A 24,402-nucleotide genomic window follows, 5' to 3' on the forward strand; every position below is an offset into this window, starting at 1 on the left:
TCAGTAAGTTCTTTCGATTTAGATATGGCAAATAGATTATGTTATACTATAAAACATTAATATATTTAATAGAGGCATTCCTTCTGTAATTATCTTTTACCTATGTCCTTTTTTCTTGTTTGTATTATAGCCATCATAATAAGAGTTTAGTCACTTTAATTACAGGCAATTCAAATTTAAATTTTACTTTCAGTAGGTATCTATTAAGCACCCACAATGAATAAAGTGATTTTATATGTTACAAACAAAACCAAAACTAGGGTCTATTTAATAGAACTGATAGTACATTGCTTTCTGCATTACCTAATAGCAGAAAACATATCTCTTCTCTTTTCCCTTTTTGCATTATGCTTAGAGTTGGTTACGGGCCCGGCGCGGTGGCTCACGCCTGTAATCCCAGCACTTTGGGAGGCCGAGGCGGGCGAATCACGAGGTCAGGAGATCGAGACCATCCTTGCTAACATGGTGAAACCCCGTCTCTACTAAAAATGCAAAAAATTAGCCGGGCCTGGTGGTGGGCACCTGTGGTCCCAGCTGCTCGGGAGGCTGAGGCAGGAGAATGGCGTGAACCCGGGAGGCAGAGCTTGCAGTGAGCCGAGATCGCGCCACTGCACTCCAGCCTGGGCGACAGAGCAAGACTCCGTCTCAAAAAAAAAAAAAAAAAAAAAAAAAAAGAGTTGGTTACAGCCAATTATCTATTATTTATTGAGCATCTATTTGTTGACCAGGCGCCTTTAGAAAAAATTAAACTAGTTCTTAGGAATTTTTAGCCAATAAATTGTCACAGCCTGTGATGATTTGGCTCAGTTTTGCACTTTTAAATAAGATTTTGGCATTTGTAGCTATAGTCACTCTAGTAATTAGAGATGAAAGCTGAATTAAGAAGATAAGAATCTATTAATATATAATAATGGCATCAGGGTTACCAATAAATAAAACGGTTCTTTTAAATTATTAGCATAGAATTTAACTTCTAAAAAATGTCTTAACACGCAATATTCTCACACTTCATTTAGGACATAAATTATAGAAGTATGTTATGCAGTTATTGGGAAATTAATCTAACATTTTTTCATTTTTAAGCATTCTGTAGCAGAAAAATCATTACCCTGAATACAAGTTATAGTTTTTCTATTGAAGCTCTATGAAATTGAGCAGGTCATTTAATCTTTCTTTGTCTTAATGTTTTTCCTTTGTAAATTTACAGTCAAACTTATATGTTATATTTAAAATCTCTCATACTGTACCTATGACTAATTGACAATAGGGTACCAATGATGATGGTACAGAAAACAAAATTTTAAGTTTACTACTTTTGTTTGATTCTTAGTGAAAGAAAACTTGTGCATAAGGTAATTATAAAAATATTATGACTTTTAATTTTAAGGTAAAAAAAGTCTTACAAATCTAAATAATGTATTCAAGTAAATGGAGTAAAGATGGAAACATTGGATTGGACAATATTTTGGCCTTTGTAATACTGAATAAACCGAATTTTACCATACTTAGGAGTTACTGTGATACTTTTTGTTAAAGACGTCACCTGTAATTTGAAGAAGATGTACTTAAAGGTCAAATTTTCTGAGCATTGGTTTTTCTTTCTTGTATGAACAATGAATTTTGAAGTTACATTTTATGACCACTCTTTAATATTGCCATTTGCTAATTTCAAGGTGCATTAGGTATAATTATTCTTTTAATAAGGGCAGCAGTAAAAAGTGTATTTGAGTAGCAGGCTTCACTGAAGTTGCCATATTCCTAGTTTATCCCTACAGTATTTTCCATCTCTGCTCTGCAACCAGTATTAACACCATTTTCTCAGTACCATAAGATTTTCAAATACAACTGCTCTATTTCAAGGTAAGTTAAAAAACAGACCCTCAAGTGTTTTAAAACAATGTTGCTTTCGCTCTGATAAATCAAATAACTATATGATAAATCAAATAACACAAATAACTCTGTGATAAATCATATAACTCTGATTAATTTCAGAATGACCCTGGCCCTTCATTACAAGTTCTGTAACATAAGTTAGGAGCACTGCTATGTTCACACTTCTAGGGTGCTGCTTGAAGGCAATTCATTAGTGGTACAATAGAAATAGCTATGAGAACAATGAAGGGAATCAGCCCTAAACTAGCATGAGGTCTAGAGAGGGGTTAGTTAGCATGGTGGCAGGTATGAGTCCTTGTCAAATATGAGAATACATGACTTGAAGTGGTAAGAAAGGGATAAGGCCAAAATCAAAGATGGGAAAGAGAGTATAAAACTGACCTGTAAACATGACATCCTGCAAGGAGGTGAGTAACCAAGACACAAAGCCATTAATGGAGTAAAGAAACCAAGAAAGACAATGAGGTTTGGCTCATGCCTGTAATCCCAGCACTTTGGGATGCTGAGGGGGGAGGGTCACCTGAGGTCAGGAGTTCAAGACCAACCTGGCCAACATGATGGAATCCCCGTTTCTACTAAAAAATACAAAAATTAGCCAGGTGTGGTGGCAGGCGTCTGTAATCCCCAGCTACTCAGGAGGCTGAGACAGGAGAATTGCTTGAACCTGGGAGGCGGAGGTTGCAGTGAGCCGAGATCACGCCACTGCACTCTAGTCTGGGCGACAAGAGTGAAACTCCATCTCAAAAAATAAAAAAAAAAGGAGAAGAAAGAAAGAGAAAGAGAGAGAGGGAAGGAGGGAGGGAGGAAGGAAGGAAGGAAGGAAGGAAGGAAGGAAGGAAATGAGGTTTTAAGTGAGTCTGGAGAAATTCCATAGAGAGATCGTAGGTTCCCATGGATGCTTTCTTTCTGGTTTACTCAGTGCTATGGTTTGAATATTGGTGTCTCACCAAAAGTTGTATGTTAAAACTGTATGACCAAAGTGATAATATTCGGAGGTGGGGTCTTTAGGACACGATGTCTTGAGGGCAGATCCCTAATGAATGGGATTATTGCTCTTATAAACAGGCCCCGGACAGTGGTCCTGTCCCTTCCACCGAGTGAGGACAACCGAGTGAGTGCACAATTGCCAAGATAAGTCTTTCTGGAAAATACGTTTGTCTTTATTTTTAGAAATAAGGTAAGACTTTAGTAGTTTTAAATCTGCAGTTCTTTCTCAGGACTTTCCTTCCCTATCACTGTTTCAAAACCATGCTATTGACAAGTATTTGTTTACAAGATTGAGAGGCACTATTAGGTAAGTAGAACTGAGCAGACTAGTCTTCTCATAAATTGTTTAGGTTTATAACTAACTCAGACATTTTATATAAATAATATAGGTATAGGCCCACAAATAGAGGTACTCTAACCCAGGCATTTTTCCCTTTGGGTGCCCCCAGATGATATAATTTGAGAAAACAAACTATCAAAAATTAAATTTCCACATTATTATTGTCTTTCTTTAGGTCATGAGAGGTCGCATCATAACCTGTATAGGATCAACTTTTGCTCTTAAAAGAGATTATCTTATTCAAAATGTTTCTGAGAAGGCTGGGCGCAGTGTCTTATGCCTGTAATCCTAGCACTTTGGGAAGCCGAGGGAGGTGGATCACTTGAGGTCCAGAGTTCGAGACTCCAGCCTGGCCAATATGGTGAAACCTGTCCCTACTAAAAATTCAAAAATTAGCTGGGTGTGGTGGCACGCACCTGTAGTCCCAAATACTTGGAAGGCTGAGGAGGAGAATTGCTTGAACCCGGGAGGTGGAGGTTGCAGTGAGCCAAGATCGTGCCACTGCACTCCAGACTGGATGACAGAGCAAGATTCCATCAGAAATATATATATATATTTAAAATATATGTGCGTATATTATGAATATATATTTCTTATATATTCATAATATATATATTCATAATATATGTACATATATTTTAAATATGTACATATATAATTTCTTATATATAAGAAATATATATTCATAATATATGTACATATATGTACATATATTTTACAGTAAAATATATGTACATATGTTTTACAGTAAAATATATGTACATATATTTTAAATATATTCATATATAATTTCTTATATATAAGAAATATTTATTAAATATATATATATTTCTGAGAAGAATATGGGGTGAGACAGGCTTTGGTTTTGGAGAAGCAAACAAATTGTTCATTTTCTAGAGATTCAGGGAGTTGTTCTTATGCTCAGCCTAAGAAAAGACAGTTTAGAGTAGAGTTCTTGAATCTGCCATTTTGGACTGGATAATTAACTGTTGTGGAGGGCGCCTGTGTGCAAGAGATGTTTAGCAACATAGCCACATCCCTGGCCTCTTCCTGCTGCATGCGAGGAGCACCTTCCTCCCAGTCATGGCAATACAAAAAGTCTCTAAATATTGTCACATATTTCAAGGGGCGTGAAACCCAATCTTGAAGCTCTGGGTTAGAGAAACTCTTCTTTGGGAGGTAATTGGTGCCTAAAAAGTTCATGGGACCAAGAAAAGGAATCCATGAAGGGACTCTGTATAGGGAATCAAAGAAGTAGCCAATAGTCTCCAAGACAGCTGGTAGATATTCCTTACTCAATACTGGGTTCCCTCTAATAAGTTATTGTGTCTGTATTACTCTCAATCTTTCCATAAGCTGTAATAAATGTCTTTGCGGCTGGGCGCGTTGGCTCACGCCTCTAATCCTAGCACTTTGGGAGGCTGAGACAGGCATAACACGAGGTCAGGGGATCGAGACCATCCTGGCTAACACGGTGAAACCCCATCTCTACTAAAAATACAAAAAAAATTAGCTGGGTGTGGTGGCAGGCACCTGTAGTCCCAGCTACTCAGAAGGCTGAGGCAGGAGAATCGCTTGAACCAGGGAGGCGGAGGCTGCAGTGAGCCTTGATCATGCCACTGCATTGCAGTCTGGGTGACAGAGTGAGACTCTGTCTCAAATAATAATAATAATAATAACAATAATAATAATAATAATAATAAAATACGTCTTTGCTTGAGCCCTGAGGAGTTAAGGCAGGCAGATATGTTCAGGCTTCAAGTGAGGTGATACAGAAGGAAGGTACAGCTTGGGGAAGCCTATTATAAGACGGCCAAAAATAACTGCCAGAGATTAGAGCAAAGATGGGGCCGGAATGAGAAACACCTTCCTGATCTTGTGTGTGAAACATGGCAACATTCCTCAGGTATCCTCAGAGATCCCTGTTAGCAAATGGATGGGGATACTTAGACTTTATCTGTTGATGTAGTACAGAAAGTTCATGCTGGTGAGCTAGAATAATTGAGAACTTTTGGTTATCCCAAATTACCTAGTTGTGCAGCATTTTCTCCTAAAAAGTACAGTGGGAATTCCTGGATCCTAGAGCAGAAGAATAAGATTCTTAAAATATAACATATTAAGGTGGAGATGTCTTTCAGTGGACCTCAAATTTGATAAATATGAATATGAAAATTTATCTACAGCCTGGCAATTGAAGATGATTAAAGGTAGATATTACAGAATGGAAACTCTAGATTAACCAACAAAATATAAAATAAAATATAGTAAACTGTCAATGTTGATAGAAATGAAGTGCTTTCACATCTTCCAGATGACAGGGTAAATTACGTAGTTTGGAAAACAATTTAGGCGATATGAGTTCAGTAGCTACATATGGTCATACATTTTTGCAAAACTATTTATTTTCTAGTAGTCTAAGAATGTAATCTATAATAACCTCAAAGCTCTATGGATAGACATATTCACACTGTGGTGTTATTCATCGTAATAATTAAAATTACAGATAAACTCTTAACGTCTTAGTCTAAGCAAATTGTTAAGAATATTAGGTTCAGTCCATGTCAACAAATTAATTCATTAAATTTATGTTTTTGAAAATAAATAGGCAAGGCGCAGTGGTTCACGCCTGTAATCCCAGCACTTTGGGAGGCCGAGGTGGGCAGATCACCTGAGGTCAGGAGTTCGAGACCAGCCTGACTAACATGGAGAAACCCCGTCTTTACTAAAAAATACAAAATTAGTTGGGCGTGGTGGCTCACGCCTGTAATCCTAGTTACTCGGAAAGCTAAGGCAGGAGAATTGCTTGAACTCAGGAGGCGGAAGTTGCAATGAGCTGAGATCGCGCACTATTGCCCTCCAGCCTGGACAACAAGAGCAAAACTCTGCCTCAAAAAAAAATTAATAAAAATATAAAATTTATTCCCTTTACAAAACAAAATATAAAGATGCCAAATAACATTTTCTCATTATGTTAAGAAAATGTAAGTTTATATGAAAGACTAGAAGAAAATATGCCAAAATGTTCAAGAGAGAGCCTCTGTCTGGTTGATCGGGCATGAGAATTCCTAATTTTTTTTTATAACTAGCATGCCAGAATTTGAGAAGAGTAAACATTAATTTATAAATAAGCAAGCACAGCTATTTAGTTTTGTTTTTCTATTTTTTTTTTACATAGCTCAGCTATTTCTTTTAAAGTCAACTTCTTTCATAGGTGTTGAGTTTCTTAATTTTAGAAAGGTTGTGAAATCCAGTAGCAGGTGTTGGGTACATAAATATTTAAATATGAGGACCAATCATAAAGAATGTTGGTGGGGAAATGTGTTGCTTTCTTAAAAATGAGTTAAGATTATTTCATGTAGACATAAAGTATAAGAGTTTTTCCCATAACATTAAAATTTAAAAAGTGTATCCAAATAATGTGCCTTGGTGGATTATTAGGTAGAATATTAACGGTTTGTGGTTATATAGGAAAGAATCCTATTGCTACCACTAGCTTGCCTATTACTAATAGAACTTCTTATCTAAGTTGAAAATTAATGCAAGCACATCTCCATTAAGGAAAGAACCAAAGGATCCTGTGCAATAAGAGATTTTTGAATGAAATGACTAATTTTATTGCCCTGCCAAAATGCAATTGATTAATATTGTGTCCTATCAAATCTATACTTGTATTGGATCAGTTGCCAGGGATGAAGGATTTATTGTTACCTGGTATGTGATAACTCCCCTCCACATGGAAGGATTTGTGCAGACGCCACCTTGGTCAATGTTACCTATGGACAAAAATATGATTCCTGAGTGCTGTGATCAATAATTGGGCAACCTAAACATCGCATCATGATCCTTGTCATATCACATAGGTTCATTGCTATCCGTTGCTTGATTCCTTTTTCCTGTCTTCCTTTGTCCTGAATATATTCTTGAAATTGTATCAATCACTGTTTTGTCAACATGTTCTAGGCTTGTAAAGTTTTCTGCTCTGTCCATCATTGTACTTCCCAGGGATGTCTTGGTGAAGGAAAATATAATATCTCCTTAGAGCTAAGAAAATATTATTCTGGGAAGTGGCAAATTATAGGCAGCTATTGCATAATTTCTGAGCGAAGTGAGCAGTTATTTGCCCAGAGGGAGCATGAAGTAGCCATGAAAGAAAATGATCCCATGTATCTTGGAAGAAATTAAAAATTAAGAATCTGTGACAATGAGGGTGCCTCAGTACCATAAATCTGTCTCCTCCATTTCTTAATTTCAAATAGAACAGCTAAGAAAGTAAAATATATTAAAAGCAAGGTGTTAAAGTCTAAAACCTATCGTTAAAGTAGCTGCTGTTACATGCCTGGTAAAGGGTCTAAAATGTTGTGTCAAGAAGTTTAAAATTATTTTCAAAGACACAATCATTAGAAAAAAGTGGCATTAATGGAGAGGGGAAGGCAGTAGCAGGATCATCTATTTATAGAGGTTTTAGGGTATCTGTCTATATATACGCTGGATATTTTTCTTCCTTTGTGGCAATAAGAAAAGTCAAAACAGGCAATTTTCTAGACAAGTAAATGAATAGTTATAATGGCTTGTGACATCTTAAAAATATAAATGATCACACAGAATGTCCTATTTCTTAATAGTATGATCTTAACACACATGAATTCTGTCAACGGAGAGATTAAACAAACATAACATCAGAAGTACACAAATAAAAATAATGTTTAATATCCACAGCACATCATTCATGCCTAGGCTCTATGTGCACATGATATACCTGCATGCTTTTTGCAGGAGCAGATTGCAAAAGTAAGAAACAGAATCTCTCTGAGAAGATAATTTCCACATACAATGCGCCTTATCATTTTCTGTCTCTCTGCTACTCCTTTATGTTCATTTTATTGATTCTTTTAAATCAAATTTATCTGCTTTCAGTTAACCATGCATCCAGTCCTGTTGGTATTTCCTACTACTCAGCTTTTCATAGATTCCTGAGTTTTGTTCAACTGGCTCTTATTTTTATAAATGAAATAACTATCACCCCAACTATGCCTCTGACACATTTCCTTGGATAGATGAAGAACTGGATAAATTGTCTCACATGTAAATTATGAGCTACATGGAGGGAGGATGCATTTCTATACTTTTTATATCCTACACTTCACATGGCTTACTCATGTTCATAGATTTGGTACATTCAATAAAAGTATTCAATGTCTACATAATAGAAAGCACCCCTTTCAAACAGTGGAGGGGAATAGTGAGAAGAGGCAATTTTTCTACATGGTGTCCTCACATGGTCAATCTATTAAGAAGAAGAACTGACTAAGGCAAATGTCAGGCTGCATATTACTTTGTCACTGCAATGAGAAATAAATGTGCGTCCGATAGAGCCCTGGAGAGGCACTTCTACTTTTGGCTAAGAAGCAGTTGAGGCAAGTTTTTTTGAGTATATGACACTCTGCTATTGAGTCCTTATGGCAACATAAATTTAGGCTAAAGATGGAGAAAACCCTTAAAAGCCTCAGAATTGTCTTAGGTCATTTTGTGCTGCTATAACAGAACACTACAGACTGGGTAATTTATAAACAATAGAAGTGTATTCAGCTCACAGTTCTGGAACCTGGGAAGCCCAGGGTCGAGGGATTACATCTGGTGAAGGCCTTCTTAGCTGCGTCATTACATAGGGGAATGAATCACATAAACGACAGAGTATGTTCAAGAGAGTGAGAGATGGAACTCACAACCATAGGCCCTTTTATAATCGGCATGAATCCATTCATGAGGGTGTAGCCCTCTAGACCTAAATACCTCCCATGAGGCCACACTCCCAACATTGTTGAACTGGGATTTCAGTTTCCAACAATGCTTTTTGATAGACGCATTGAAACTGTAATCCTCATATGGGCCTATGATTCACCATCAGACCTGTAGCCCCCGGGATGGAGAGAGTCATCCTAACTTTTTCTGACTATGCATGCCACGACGTACATTGTGAGAGGCTGTGAATATCAGGTTTGTTACCATAACTCTCTCCCACCTTGTATTTTTCACTCTGTACTTTTTTCAAATTAGACTTCTCTCTGCTTTCCACACATGCTGTGTGGTTTCACGCCCCCAGGCTTTGCTTAAGTTTTTCTCTGCCCTGCCCACGTCCCTACCTATCTAATTTCTCCGCTTTCTTCAAAGCTTCACGAATCCTTTGTTAATCCTCTATTCAGAAATGATCCCCTCCTCTTATGTCACAATAGCAGAGCATTTTCACTCTTCTTATGGCATTTTTTAAAAACCTGATGTATATGATTGAATTGTGTGCTTATGCCTGATATCTTCAACAAGTGGCTATTAATGAATTGAGGGGCAGGATCCATAGCTGTATCACCTTTCTTTGTATATTCGTGAGTACCAAGGGTTTGTCCATTTATCTTTTCCATACACAGAGATGCTCTCTCTCTCTTCCTCCCTCTGTCTCTCTCTCTCTCTCACACACACACACATACACACACACACACACACACACACACACACAGAAGTTTGGACACAGTACAGTCTTATGATACAAACTTCTAATCAGAAATTTCGTTTGTGCCTGATAGAGTATTGCTACCATCTCCCTAACCTCATTCTAAGAAGATCTAATGTCTAAATTACCTTACAGGATACCAGTCAAATTTTCCTCTGGCACGGTTTAACCCATTGCCTAAGAAAAAAGTAATTTGACTTTTTTTTTTTTTTTTTTTTTTTTTGAGACAGTCTTGCTCTGTCGCTCAAGCTGAAGTGCAGTGGCACAATTTCAGCTCACTGCAACCTCCACCTCCTGGGTTCAAGCGATTCTTCTGCCTCAGTCTCCTGAGTAGCTGGGACTACAAGTGTGCCACCACCCCCGGCTAATTTTTGTATTATTAGTAGAGACGGGGTTTCACCATATTGGCCAGGCTGGTCTTTAACTCCTGATCTTGTGATCCGCCTGCCTCAGCCTCCCAAAGTGCTGGGATTACAGGCATGAGCCACGCCCAGCCTGAAAGTAATTTGACTTCTAATAACACAGAGGAGAATTCAGTTGTCAATATTTCCACCTGATTAACAGGTGTGCATGTATGTGTGTGTGATAGGCACTTGGCCACTCCCAGTGTCAGGTTGAAAAATTGCAGGTTGTGTGAAGATGCTATTTGACACAGAGAGTATCCTTTTAACTGTCTTCTGTGATTGTGTGTGTGTGTGTGTGTGTGTGTGTTGAAGTCATTCTTTGGTATCCACAGGGGGACTAGTTTCAATACTCTCACAGATCCTTGGGTGCTCAAGTCGCTTATATAAAATAGCATAAATTTGCATATAACCTTCTCCTGCATATTACATCATCTCTGGATTAGGTGTAATACATTATATAATGCAAATGCTTTGTAAATAGTCACTTTGCCGTATTTTTTTATTTATGTTATTTTGATTCTATCATTGTTTCATTTTTTTAAAGTTATTTTTCATCCATGGTTGGTAGAATCTGAGGATGTAGAACTGTGGAAGCAGAAGGCCTACTGCGTACCATTTATCAATGCCTAAGAGAAATGAAGAATTGGAGTAAATAAATGAGTCACTGTATCTTTCACATCTATAAATGTGCTACTTCCACACTTTCCTGCAAAGAGCTGACCATGAGTTTACTTAAGTGTGGTTAGTGCATTCCAGAACCAGTAAAGGGTGTGAGAAGGGTACCTTGGCAAAATAACTTTCTAAATATATTGTCTGCTATAAGATCAAGAGGAAAGAAGAGGTTCTCAAGCTGTGAGGTGCTGAGAGGGCCATTGCTTAAGGGAGTTCAGCGATGGTGTGAGTTGAGGGCGGCCTTTCCCCTCCTCCCCTCCTGATAACCCCATCCCAGGATGCCAAGTGGGCGAATCATCTGTATAAAGCGCTCTGCCTGGGGAGGACAAATCGCAGACAGTATCTCCCCTATGCATGTTAGCCTGTGTCTACTCTTGCCCCCTGCCCTCCCTGAAGGCAATGCAACGTCCATTTCAGCATGAAATCCCCAGGCTGGGGCTGGATTCTGAGCTCTACAACATTTCTATCTCCCCTCCGTCCAACTCCCGCTATTTCTATGTCCTCACTGATAAAGAAGGAGCTAGGGTCCTTGTGGAGTCCGGGGCGAGGCAGTTGAGTTTTCTAAGGAGCCAGAGGGAAAGTGTAGATGAAAGGACCCATTGTCAGCGTTTGCAGGTCGCGGTAACCCCAGGCCAGATTGACATGGGCTCCGCACCCGGGCCGGTGATTCTGCCTCTTACCGCTCTTGCAGGAGAGGTGACGTTAATCTCACAAACGTTTTCCTACCCTTCTAGGAGAAATAACGATAAGCCCCAATCTTAAGGAGCAGAGAGTTAGTTCCGGGCGTTTGCCACGGCTCCCTCACTTCAGTTTACACTCGCACACACACGCGAGTACGTGGGTGTTGGGGGTAGGGCACTGATCTGGGGAAAGATCCCCCCGCGCCCCAACTCATCTTTGCACATTTGCAGTCCTCCCTCGGTGCACTCCTGGCGGGGATCCGGCCAGTGCAGCGCACTGGGACAGAGGGCAGAGCCGCGGAGTGAGGCCAGGAGAGACTTCAGGCCTCTAAGGACACGGCTGAGGCTAAGGCTGAGTTGAACGCAGCCTCTCCCGCGGCTCGACGCCTCTCCAGTGTCTCTCCCTTAAGGTGCCGCTCCCAACAGCAATGGGTCGAGATGTAGAGGAAACACTCTGTACATTATTTTTCCGCCCACCCTTTAGCGCCCGAGGAGACAGACAGTGTAGACTTTAGGGTACAATTGCTTCCCCTCTGTCGCGGCGGGGTGGGGAGCGTGGGAAGGGGACAGCCGCGCAAAGGGCCAGCCCGCTCCAGGTTTGAGCGAGAGAGGGGAGGGAGGTCCACGGAGATACAAGAATTTCCCTCCTCCCACGCCCAAAAGGAATAAGAGCTGCGGGGCACACCGCCCGCCTCCAGATCCCCCATTCACGTTGAGCCGGGGCGCGCTCGGGGCGGCCGCCTGCAGTATCAGTATCAGTATCAGCATCAGCATCAGCACCTGCATCAGCATCAGCTCAGCTCAGCTCAGCATCAGCTCAGCTGCCCTGAGGCGGCCGGCGGCTGTGAAGGAGCTCCAGGCTGCCCCTATATCCCCACGCCTTTCTCGGCTCAGGGCGTCCATGACTGTGCGGATGGCCGGCGGGCGAGTGGCGCCTTCACAATCGCGGCCGCCCCTCTAGGTGGAGGCACCGGGGACCGAACCCGTGGCTTCGAGCTCGACTGCGGACGAATCCCGGGGCCGCGCGCCTCGCGGAAGAGCAGCCGCCGTGCAGCGCGGAGGGATACGCCTCGGCCGCACCTCCCCTCGCCTCGCCCCCGCCCCCGCCGCCCTCCCCGCCCTCCCCGCCCGGCTCTGCTGCCGCCGCGGCGGCCGCTGCTGCTGCTTCTGCCGCCGCTGCCGCCGCTGCTGCCTGGATATAGTGCGGCAAGAGCGGAGCTTGCAGTCACTTTGCGAGGAGGAGCGCGCGGGCTGCGGGCGGCTGGGGCACCGCGGGAGCGGCGGCGGCGGCTCTAGCAGAGGCGGCCGGGGCAGCGAAAGGTTCTCTCTCCAGGGCTGGACTTAATAACTTTGAAACTGTCCACCGGTGTCACGTCCTGAACATGAGCCTCCTCCTCTCCTTCTACCTGCTCGGGTTGCTTGTCAGTAGCGGCCAAGGTAGGAGTGTGGTGCTTTATTGCATTTACTTTCCCTCCCCCTTCCACCCGGCCAAGAGAGGCAAAGAGGGAGGCGCAGGAAGAATTAAATGAAAGAACTAAAGTTACAGTTATTGCTGCTGTTGTTATTATTATTTTCGTTCTTTCTCCTAGCTGTCCCTAAAATTGTATCTGTTGTGTGGAGACCCTTAAATAAGAGAAGGGAAAATACAGAATTGGAGAAGGGAATCAGTGAGCAGGATATCAAAGGAAACCGCTTCTTCTTCTTCTTCTTTTTTTTTTTTTTTCCTCTGGGATTATGGCTTTCTCTTATTTTTATTATCAGAAATTGGATGAGTGTGTTGGTGTGTGTTAAGAGTGAAATATCTGAGGTTGTGGAAGGAAAGGGCACGATGGTGTTTTACAGAAGCAGCAAAAACTATCAGTGTTAAACTCATTTGCAAAATATCTGTTGTGTGCAAGACATTCGATTCTTGGAGACTTTTTTTTTTCACCCCTTTCCCAAAACGCTAATTCCTGACTATGAAGTGAATGATGATGGCTTATTTCTGTCGGAAACTAAGAGAGGGGCCATGGATATTGTGTGTAAGAAAGCAAATGGATAAAACTAGGGATGTGTTGCAGTCATTCATTTTGACCCCAACCCCTTATTAATACAGAAAGGTGGAATCATTTTATAACATAACATTGTAATTACACCTGTAGGGGATTTTTGGGGTTGTGGGATAACTGGTGGGAGCTTTTATCTCTTAAAAAAAAAAATGAATAGCCTGGTAGAATAACCTGAGAGGGAATTTGTGGAAGCTATCACTGTTTGTCTCTAGAGAGATAGATATGAATTTATCTGGCTGTTTAGATAGTAAACATTCACATGAAATATATTTACAATAAATGGAAGCATTTTCAACTGTCCAGACAAGTTTGGACGTTTAATTAGGGACACAAAATGCTAAAACATGCATTGGTGAAAGTCTTTAAAGGAAAAATAAAATAGCACTAATTTTGAGATATGTAATGATTGCAAAGAATGTTGTGTTGTTAGTGTAGCGTGAAATTGGTTTTTTAAAAGAATATAATAAATTACAAGACAAGTTAAAATATCCCCCACGATATTCAGTTCTAAGCATTTTTAGCCTCTTCTGTATTGCTCGTTTGGTCCAGCAGGGGGTGGTAGAACTCCATTTTAAGCCCAGAAGATGGTTGTTTCTGCTCTTCCACGGAGTCCTATCATTCTTCAGCAGGGCTTGACATTTTGGATGTGAAGCCTTCCTTTTTCTGCCCTTCTCCTCCCCACAGCTATAGTGTTAGTGGCTAATGAAACATGATTGGATGCAGATTTAATGTTCAGAAATCAGTATGCAAATGTTGGCTATTCCTATAGTTTGTAAAGTGTCTTGATAAGATTCTGCTCATTTTCCCTTCCTAACATAGAGTGTGAAATATTTCAGTCTTAGCAAAATTGCAGAAACGTCCATCTGAAGCTAATACTAGCCCAATTCGTTAATTCAGTGGTTCTTAAGCAAGGATCAGCATACACATATGTCCTATAGATATGCTGCTTTAATTTTCAGATAGCTGCTGATTGTGTTTAACTGTTCATTTATAGCATAGACAGGTATTTTTGAGCACCAAGAAACAATCCCTGAAAATTGCAGTTAAAATACAACTGCAATTAAATAAGTGTAGATAGTGTGGGGCAGAATGGGAGCATAATAGGAAGCAAGTTTATGCAGACTTAGGATTACATTATGAGTGATTTGGAGAAGAAAAATGTCTCAGTTGTGGAATCTGAATTTATCATTGCAGAGGCTAAGTGTGTTGGAATTTGGAGACGTAGGAAATTAGAAATGTTTAGATATGTAGGTTTAAATAGTACACAGAGATAAAATTTGGATGTGTACATGTAACATAGATGTGAAATTGTGATTCAGCTAATTTATAAGTCAGGATACAAGGTGGTTATGAAGAGGCACTCTGAGACAAGCATCTCTGAAGGGGAGCCCATATTCACTGTAATGAAACAGGGTAGAAGGAGACCATCATTGTAAAGATCTCTCTAGTACAATTTCACAATGTGTGGCACTCGTAAAGGCACAGATATATATCAGAGAGACCTAGCTTTTGTGAAAGGGAACATATAGTACTTCTATGCCATGTGTCCTGATGAAGTCAGAGATGCTTGGATATAGATATCCTCATCCTGGAGTCCAATTCCTCTATGCTAGTGTTTTGTTCTCTAATTAAGGATGCAGCATCAAGTATCAGACACACCACTGGGAGCTGTTTTAAAAAAATAGACCTAGTGTAACTCATAATTTTGTTTATTCTCTTGTAAAGAGGGCCATGGAAAAACCACCAGTCAGTGATCCCTGGTCTTGCCTTAGAAATGCTAAAATCCCAGCTTGCTGATTTATGTGTCCAACAGTATACTTGCAGGGGATTTTATGAAGCATGATTGAAGCTATTGCTTTGGAAAGTGGTGTGCAGTTAGACTGGGGAAAGGCAACAATGATGTATTCCCTTTTTAGGAGTCAAAACGTTTTGAACTGAAGCAGTTGAATAGGAGAAAATGACATTAAGTAAGAAACTGACTAACTTAAGTGAATGCCAATACTATAATTAGCTAACGAGGCCTAATAGTTTACTTGTAACTCTCAATACAACCTTATTGTTGTACAGTAGTAAGACGCTTTTTTTTTTTACTGTAGCAGAAATACTCCTTTAAAAGCCTCTAATTTCCACTGCAAGATTAATGTATAATGAAGTAAGGTTAGAATGTTATTGTGAAGTCTGACTTTAATTGTCAATGAAAGAAAATTCTGTAATTCTGTAACTTTTGCAATTATTTTTCCTTTGTGTTCAAAACTTGGTCTCACAGGCTTTGTAATCATAAATCTCAAGTGATAACTTCAGTTTCTGATTAACTGCATTTGCTGTTTGGATCTTTGTATATTCAGACTCCCAAACTGTTGTATGTATGGATTGCTTTCGTGAGAGTTTTTACATTTTTAAAATCACTTCCTTCTTCCTTTAAAACTTAAACAAGTATGGTTAATAAGCATTTTTCCTAGATGTTCACATATATAAAATAGAAGCACTGTTATACTAAAACCTAAGGTAAGAATAATGCTGTTCATCTCTCTTGCAATCCAGTTCAAACGTACCACTTAGAACACTTACCTAAGCCAAAATCGTGAGGAAAGGAGGGGTGAATTGCCCAGTTGATCAGTTAAAGCAGACATCTACTTACAGTTACTCTCTTTGGTGAAGTGCTAGTAAGTCATTGTACATTAGAGCAATGTACCTTCTAAAAATAGAGCACAGGTGTGTGAGTGTCTACTAGTTTGAAGATTACAGGAGAGATCTCCACAAACTCATCTTCTGTCTAGGCTGTTACATGGCTGCAGCCTTTCTAGTATGCTTTTTCTATCTGCTCGGCTCTAATTCTTTGATATCAGCCTCTGTGCAAAGTTTCTATTAAATCGACTGGGTCTTCTTTTGCACGTGGGAAGATAGGCTAATGTAAATTAATATCTTTATTGTCAAAGAGTAACCCAGAGGATTTCCCTCCCTACTTCCTTTCAAAGGAGTTAGGCAGAGCATTTTCTCACTTTTAATGCAGAATCGGAGCCCATAGAGCAAGAAGGGAAGTTGGTGGGTCCCGAGAGTGTCAGATGAGTCTTTTCAATGACACAGGGAGCTAATTTTCTCCCCGAGGTACTGTACTACTAGAGAAGCAATTAATGGAACAAAAGAACCTCATTCAGCCAAAAGTTAGACTTCATATGATTTCGTAAATAAAATGGCCTTCTTTCAAAAATAGGGCTAGTTTGTAACGAAACTGAGAAATGAGCTACAGAGATTGAGGCTAGTCACCAAGCTAAACAGTGTAATTTGTTTTTGCCTGTCTTTGTGTGGAAGCAGTGCAAATGTTAAGAGGATCAACACTCTGAAGACTCTGGAACTGGTCCTCCTTCATTCTCTGTCTTTTAACATTTGGGAAATCATTGTAACTTATCTTTTCTCAGGGTCATCTCTCACAGCAATGAATTTTTGAGAGCATGAAGAAAAGTGCTCAATAACTGATAGAGTGATTCTAAATTGCCTTATTTCCCCCAAAAATGAAATTAATCCCCTGAGTGTTGATGTTTGCAAAATTAATTTAATAATTTGAATATACTTCTCAAGGGACTATCATTCTTTTTCAAATTTTATTGTCCTAAATTTTAAATTTATTGTTCCCTTTATACAATCCCCATTAAACTGAGGATAGGCCTATTTAAAAGATTATAAATTTGTTTTAATTTTCCAAATTACATGATATGAGAACACTTTAAGATGCAACCAGTGCTTTTATGCTTTTATTAAATGTAATATTCCAGCGCTTTATAGAGCCAAGCTATCTCTAATTGTTCAACAAATAAAAGTGCCTCTCTCTGGTACTCTTTTAAATATTTTAATAACTTTTAACAATTTACAGTTATAATAAGAGTACTAATCCCAAATAGAGAGCAACATATTTCCTAGTTTTCTATGTTCACTTGTGCCACTAACAATCCATCAAACATTACAAGACATTTTAGAAAGCTATGAAGTAATGAAACATCTTGAATTTAAATCAAGATGTTTGGATTTAAATCATTAAGAAAGATAATGGGGAATTTTGAGAATATTTATAAGCATGGCAATCAAAACATTATAGTTTGAAGAATTTCAGGTCCATTGATCAAATCTCTTGGCTCCATTTGATTTATTAAAACTCACAAGGATGAAGAAAATTCACTGGATTTGGAATCAGAAGACCTAGGCTGCTAAGAGTCTCTTAACCTTGAAGAAGCAACTTATGCTCTTAGAACCACTATTTGCTTATTTGAAAATTTGATATTATAAAATCTGGCCAGTTGACCTTGATGCTCAGCCATGAGGAGCAATTGTAACAATAAATATGTGTAGGCAGGCACCTTACCAAATGTCAACCCTATTATGCTAGGCTTTGTTTATATTTTTAAATAATGTGTATACAGATAAATTTGTGGTTTATAAACATTTGTTTAGTTTTAAATAATCGTCATAAGCTGCTCTGTGCTTAGAAAAAAATATCAACGGGACAGAGATTACTTAAGTTATTGATAAGGGTGACTCATTCATCATTTATTCATTTATCTAACATTTACAGAATACCTGCTGTGTCCCAGACACCTCATTAGACAGCATTACTAGGAGTGGTTGCATAGATTGTGTGAAGAACAACTCCAGGGGGCGTCACTTATTGTCCTAGTGATGCAACACATTTATTTTTACAATTTGCCAGCAGATGGCAGTAAAAGGTTTTGAGGAATGATGCGCTTTTTTTCTGTATCATGAATCCTTTCTATGGACCAACATCAGGCTGGTGTTAAACACCGAGACGCTTAGGATGGGCACATAATGAAGATAAATGACTTACTAAAGATCAAACAGAAAAGTAAAAAGGTTAGTTACCAGAGCTCCAGTCTCCAAACTCTTCAGTTCTCCTAACACCAAACTTGTTCATAGATTTTATTTAAATGAATCTAATATATCTTCAGCTCAAAGTAAAGTATATTTAAATTCTGTGCCATTTTGTCAGATAATCAAATAACAAGCACTTTTTGAGGCCTTAAAATGAGAATATTATCAGCACCTTCTAACAGTACTGACCACTTGTGCAAAGTGCTTTCAGTCACCTTATAACTTACGATTATCAATGAGTCAAGAGACTATTAGCTTTGTTTTATGGATGAAGAAATTGAGGTACAGAAGAATTATCCGATTTGCCTATATCACTTATTTTTGTAGTTATCTGGAACTGGGAGTAGATTTTCCAACTTCTAGTTGCATACCTATTTTTGATGTATTGTTGATTCATTTGTTTAAAAATTTGCATGTGTGTGGAAAATTCAATGTTGATAATTACAAAAACAAATAATATAAATTTAAAAAAACAAATAAGCATGAGAGAGATACATAACTTGTTCAACAAAATATTATAAAATGACAAAATATATTATGTAATTAATTAAACACTAAGTAGTCTGAGTCCTTAGCAATTTAGTGCCTAGAATGAGCTAAAATTGATTGTGTTTACTAACTGACAGGCTCTCTTGTCATAATCCTCTATTAGCTTGTTATTATTATGATTATCGTTCCTTTATCCATGAGGGCCATGAGACATAGGGAGTTTAAATAACTGTCTAAGATTGTACTGGTTGGAAATGAGGGTTTGCATTTGGGACACGTCCAAAGCCTAGCCTCTTATCAGGACATCACCTTGCCACTCAGTGAAACAGAAAGGGCTTCAATATAGTGAGAGTAAATGGAGAAAATTATTAATACAAGGATAAAAAAATGAGTGACCAAATTGTAAGAAGGGAGGGGCGTGTTGAGAGAATAGAAATAATCCAGTTAAATGAATCCAAGGATTCATTAAGCAGTTTGGAAAGGTGAGCGTCTGCACTCACTTCTGGAAATAGTGGTGGAAATGGAAGATAGAGTGACCTGGAGGCCAAGCTGGTTTGACTCCAGTGCAGATCTTTGGGAGCCATTGTTTGGGCCGGAGAGTAACATGGTTAAATTTTGGTTTGTTTTTAAGTCTACTGGCCATGGCCATGTGTAGGATGGACCAGAAGGAAAGAAAAAGGAGTAAGTGGACATGGCACATGTGTCTATGGAAGACTTAATAGGATCTTAGTAACAAATACAAATTGAGAAATTGGTAGGAAGGTGCCGCATGAAGTTTTAAGTTTATTTAACAGAAAAAATAAAGGTTATATCTTAATAGAAATAGGAAAAATAAATGAAAAAGTACACCCATTTTCAGTAATTTTTAACTTGTTATTTTTAAAATTATATGTCAAGTTGCTGTATTCATGGCACATCTAGATAAAAATGTCAATAAATTTGAAAATGGAAACTGTTGATTTTTTTATTGGCCAATTCTTCAGGATAATTTCTTCATTTTTATTTGTTATCTGTCTTTATCTTTTTCTTCCATCCCCATTTATACTTTAAATGTTGTGTAGTATACTTCTGGAATTTTGGGTAAAATCTCAGAAGTATGTAGGTAAAATTTGTTTTCATTATATATTCTTCATTTAAGTCATCTTCTCTGCTTTATTTATAGTTTCTTTTTCTTTTTAACACTGGCACACCAAAACAAAATAAAATCCAGGAGAACCCCGCCCCCAAAAAATAAACCCTAAAAACTTACATGAAAAAAGATTTTTGGGATTGAATATATAAAATTTTAACATTTTTCTGTTAGTGTCCAAGGGAGGAAAAAAAGAACTAATATTTTTGAGCACTTCCTCTATGCCAGATAGCTGTGTTGAGCATTTTTACTCATTATCTCATTGAATCCTGATTATATCGTATTTTATAGATGACATTCCTGAGGTTAAGAGTGACTGATTTGCCCAGAGATTTTAAGTTCCTTCTTTAGGCTGACACCCACATTTATACCAAAGAGCATTAAATACATTTAAAATATGATTCGGTCTTTTTTGCTACAGTGTTTGTTTCTTGGATGCATCTTATCTTGTTACACCATTGATAAACCAGGGGATGATGTGTTATAATGCAGAAATTGCGTTGATCCATGGGTTGGGAGTGGTGGCTCACATCTGTAATCCCAGGACTTTGGGAGGCCAAGGCCGGCAGGTCGCTTGAGATCAGAAGTTTGAAATCAGCCTGGGCAACATGGCAAATCCCCGTCTTTACCAAAAATACAAAAATTAGCTGGGCGTGGTGGTGCATGCCTCACTAGTCCCAGATACTTGGAAGGCTGAGGTTAGAAAATCTTTTGAGTCTGAGAGGCAGAGGCTGCAGCAAGCAGAGATTGCATCACTGCACTCCAGCCTGGGTGACAGAGTGAGACCCCATTTCAAAAAAGAAAATAAAAAACATTATCTTGATCCATACATGATTTTCTCTGCTCATTAATTTCTTAAGTAAGAGCCAGGCTTCCTCACAATTACGGAGAAAGCCTTAGCAAGCTATGAAGACATTAAGAAAAATATGAAAAAATCAACTTAAGGCCTTTCCTTTAGTACAAGTATTCATTTACTTAGTAGCTTTAAGAATGTCTTGATTTCTGCTGTAATAGGCATCTTGTGAAGTTGAAAGTGCAGCTGAAGAAGCTGGGAAGTCGTTTTGCCTGCTGAAAAATGATGTTTGTTTGTTGTTTACTTTGTTGTTTTTATTTTTTAAAGGCTACACTGTGGATCATAGTTTGCATTTTAAAGTGAATGCCCTTCAGGTCTTGCATCCTGATAGAGGGTGCAAAAGCTAGGTGCAAATACCAGCAGAGATTTAACTATGCTAGTATTGTAATTAAGACTTTTATGGTTTTTGCTGGTGCTTGTTTACAGATTTCTGCAGGTTTTGAATGTTCTGCCTCCTAATCCTGTCTTTTCCCATAAAGTAGTATATTTTTTACTGCACAAGTTTTCAGACCCCAGAGATTTTCAGGGATGCAAATATGGTGTGATATCAGAAATGCACGTCTCTACTTGTAAAATCAGCCAATGTACTGTGACTAAAACCTATATTATAATATGAATAGGTCCCAGTGTAAGAAAATAAGCACACTTGTAGTTTGTTCTCAATATTAATGAGAGGACTTGGGGACATTTTTTCTATTATTGTAACTTGTTCATTCCCAGTGCTTTTTTTTGGTACCTCTGTTACCAGAAAGGGGTCCCAATCCAGAACCCGAGAGAGGATTCTTGGATCTTGCGCAAGAAAGAATTCGGGGCAAGTCCATAGAGTAAAGTGAAAGCAAGTTTATTAGGAAAGTAAAGGAATAAAAGGATGGCTACTTCATAGGCAGAGCAACCCTGAGGTCTGCTGGTTGCCCATTTATTGTTCTTCATTATATGCTAAACGAGTGGTGGATCATTCATGAATTTTCTGGGAAAGGGGCGGACAATTCCTGAAACTGAAGGTTCCTCCCCTTTTTAGATGATATAAGGTAACTTCCGCAAGTTTCCATGACATCTGTAAACTATTATGGTGCTGGTGGGAGTGCCTTTTAGCATGTGAATGCGTTATAACTAAGGTACTATGAGCTGTGAGGATGACCACAGGTCACTTTTGTGGCCATCTTGGTTTTGGTAGGTTTTGGCTGGGTTCTCTACTGCAGCCTGTTTTATCAGCAAAGTCTTTATGACCTGTATCTTGTGCCAACCTCCTATCTGATCCTGTGACTTAGAATGCCTAACCATCTGGGAATGCAGTCCCGTAGGTCTCGGCCTTATTTTACCCAGATGCCATTCAAGATGGAGTTGCTGTGATTCAAACGCCTCTGACATTTCTAATACTAGGCTTTCTGATTATTTTTATATCCATTGTCTTACTTAATTTTTCTCTGATTATTATTCTCTACTAATCACTGCCTGAAGAGAGCAGTTGAGTTTCTATGTTCTAGCAGTAACTTTGTAAGTATCATGCATGAGAGAAATGCTAAGAACAGATTATGTGAAGATTAATATATACAGTGAGGTATGTCCCATATACTTTGATCAATGACATTTACATGCTTTTGATTAAAAAAATTACTTAGATAAATCACTTACAACTTTCTGATACAAGCTGAAATTAAGCACATTTTTAATCTTGTTCACTCTTTATCATACTATTTAGCATAGAAAAACTGGCTTCATGCTACTTATTCTATAGATTACACACTAATCTTTATACCAGGTAAAACTTTTGAATCATCAAAGGGTAAGAATTATACTATGGTAATATTTTTGAATGTATATACTATATGTTGTGGGACATATTAATTGACAAAACACTTACAGTCAATTTTAATTTACCTAATGAAGCCCCACAGTTATCCTGAAAGGTAGATAGTATTTCTGATTTAGAATAGGATAATAAACTTCAAAAAGGTGAAATTACTTGCCCAAATAGAATGCTTTAAAAAATGGTAGGGCCAGACTTGATATAAATATTTTACTTTAGATACATCATATTTTCCTGTTATGTTTCTGGTTTTACTTAAAGGTTTGTTTTACTCACATCCATGAAGCAGTTACCAAAAATTACTTCTTGGTATGAAACATATTTAATATCATTATGTTCTTCAGAGTTTACTTTTGGACTGGGTTTATAAGACGCCATTAACTTTAATTGGAGATCTACCTTTTGTTTGAAATATTTGGGAGTGTTTGACTTAGAACTGTTAATACTTTGGCCTTGTATTCCTTGAACAATCCTATTCTCTCAGCCTCATTGCTCATTACTGTGCACACCAGTTCATTCAACAAATATTCATTAATTTGTACTAGTCATTGTTAAAGGATTTGAGGAGCCAATCAAAGATGAGATCATATACCTGAATTCTGCACTTCAAACTCACGGTACTTTACTGTAACCTTCAGTGTGAACTCCATGGGACCAAGAATGCCTTTCCCTGCTAGTGTCCCATTAAATGCAATGTACTTGAATAGAGAGAATAGAGAGTTTGCTGTAAATTCATATGTGTATTCCTAGAACATGGTAGAAGCCCAGCAAATATGTGCTGAATGCATATTTAAATATTACCCGGCAGGAGCCAAATTGACTGATTTTAAAAAGCATGTTTACCTTTGCCTTTGTATGATGATTTGTTTTGTTGAAAATATATGATGTGTTGGCCTCTGTGTTTATTTCACACATTTTGTTTATATCACTGCCATGCATATAGCAGATCTTTCATAAATATATGAACATCTATAAAATAATAAAGTCACAGTTATTATCTAATTCAGGAGGAATAACAAGGATGAATCACCTTATCCCTGGTCTTATGTCCTCACTGAAAATTAATTAGGCTTGGAATAGAGAAAACTGAAATCGTTCTGTAAGATTTGTTCTTTTGAATTCTTATCTGAGGCATCGGAGATGGTTATATAGTTGGGGTATCAAAACTTTTCAATATATATATTGAAATATCTTAAATAAATGAGAGGGATATAATATCTTGAGAAATGTATAATTAACTAGATTAGATGTGGTCAATAGTAAATGCCTGTTGTGTCGATAGAGCAAGTATTTAAAATCCTCAAAATCAAGATAATCCCCCATGGTTAATTAAAAGTTGATTATTCATTCTCTTCTTGTTGGAAACCAATTCTGAACTGTATGTATCGTCAGAGAAGTAAGAAAATGCTTGTTTTATCTTATTTTTTAAGAGATACTTGCAAGCTTTCTCTTTTTTAAAAAAATGAAATTTCATTTAACCTCAAAAATCCTCCTTTGCCCTCTGATAGCTCTGTGTGTGTGTGTGTGTGTGTGTGTGTGTGTGTGCGCGTGTGTGTTTTAATGATTTTTATGGTGTTCTCTAGGTCCAACTTCAGTGATAAAAGCATTTAAGTTTATTGGATGGAGTACATTTTTGGATACCCCAGAAAATCTTTATCACCTATTTATCTGTGTGCCTGCCATTTATCTATTAATGTTACCATTATTATATATGCTGCTT

The 24,402-nt window shown here is 38.3% G+C and overlaps 1 protein-coding gene across 4 annotated transcripts in view; it reads left to right on the plus strand.

Annotated features, from left to right (window-relative positions):
- Window positions 1–12,659: 12,659 nt before the first annotated feature.
- NCAM2 (neural cell adhesion molecule 2) overlaps window positions 12,660–24,402 on the plus strand; it is a 564,569-nt gene continuing 552,826 nt past the window's right edge. For 3 of the 4 annotated variants that reach the window (XM_063659919.1, XM_054468801.2, XM_054468802.2), the window contains exon 1: window positions 12,666–12,915. In XM_063659919.1, coding sequence (XP_063515989.1) covers window positions 12,861–12,915 — 55 coding nt within the window. In that variant the 5' untranslated portion in view covers window positions 12,666–12,860. Of the gene's footprint in view, window positions 12,916–24,402 lie in introns of all 4 variants that reach the window. The other variant, XM_054468800.2, reaches the window with a different exon arrangement.

The sequence above is a fragment of the Pongo pygmaeus genome, chromosome 22 (genome assembly GCF_028885625.2).
Source record: "Pongo pygmaeus isolate AG05252 chromosome 22, NHGRI_mPonPyg2-v2.0_pri, whole genome shotgun sequence".
Taxonomy (NCBI): domain Eukaryota; kingdom Metazoa; phylum Chordata; class Mammalia; order Primates; family Hominidae; genus Pongo; species Pongo pygmaeus.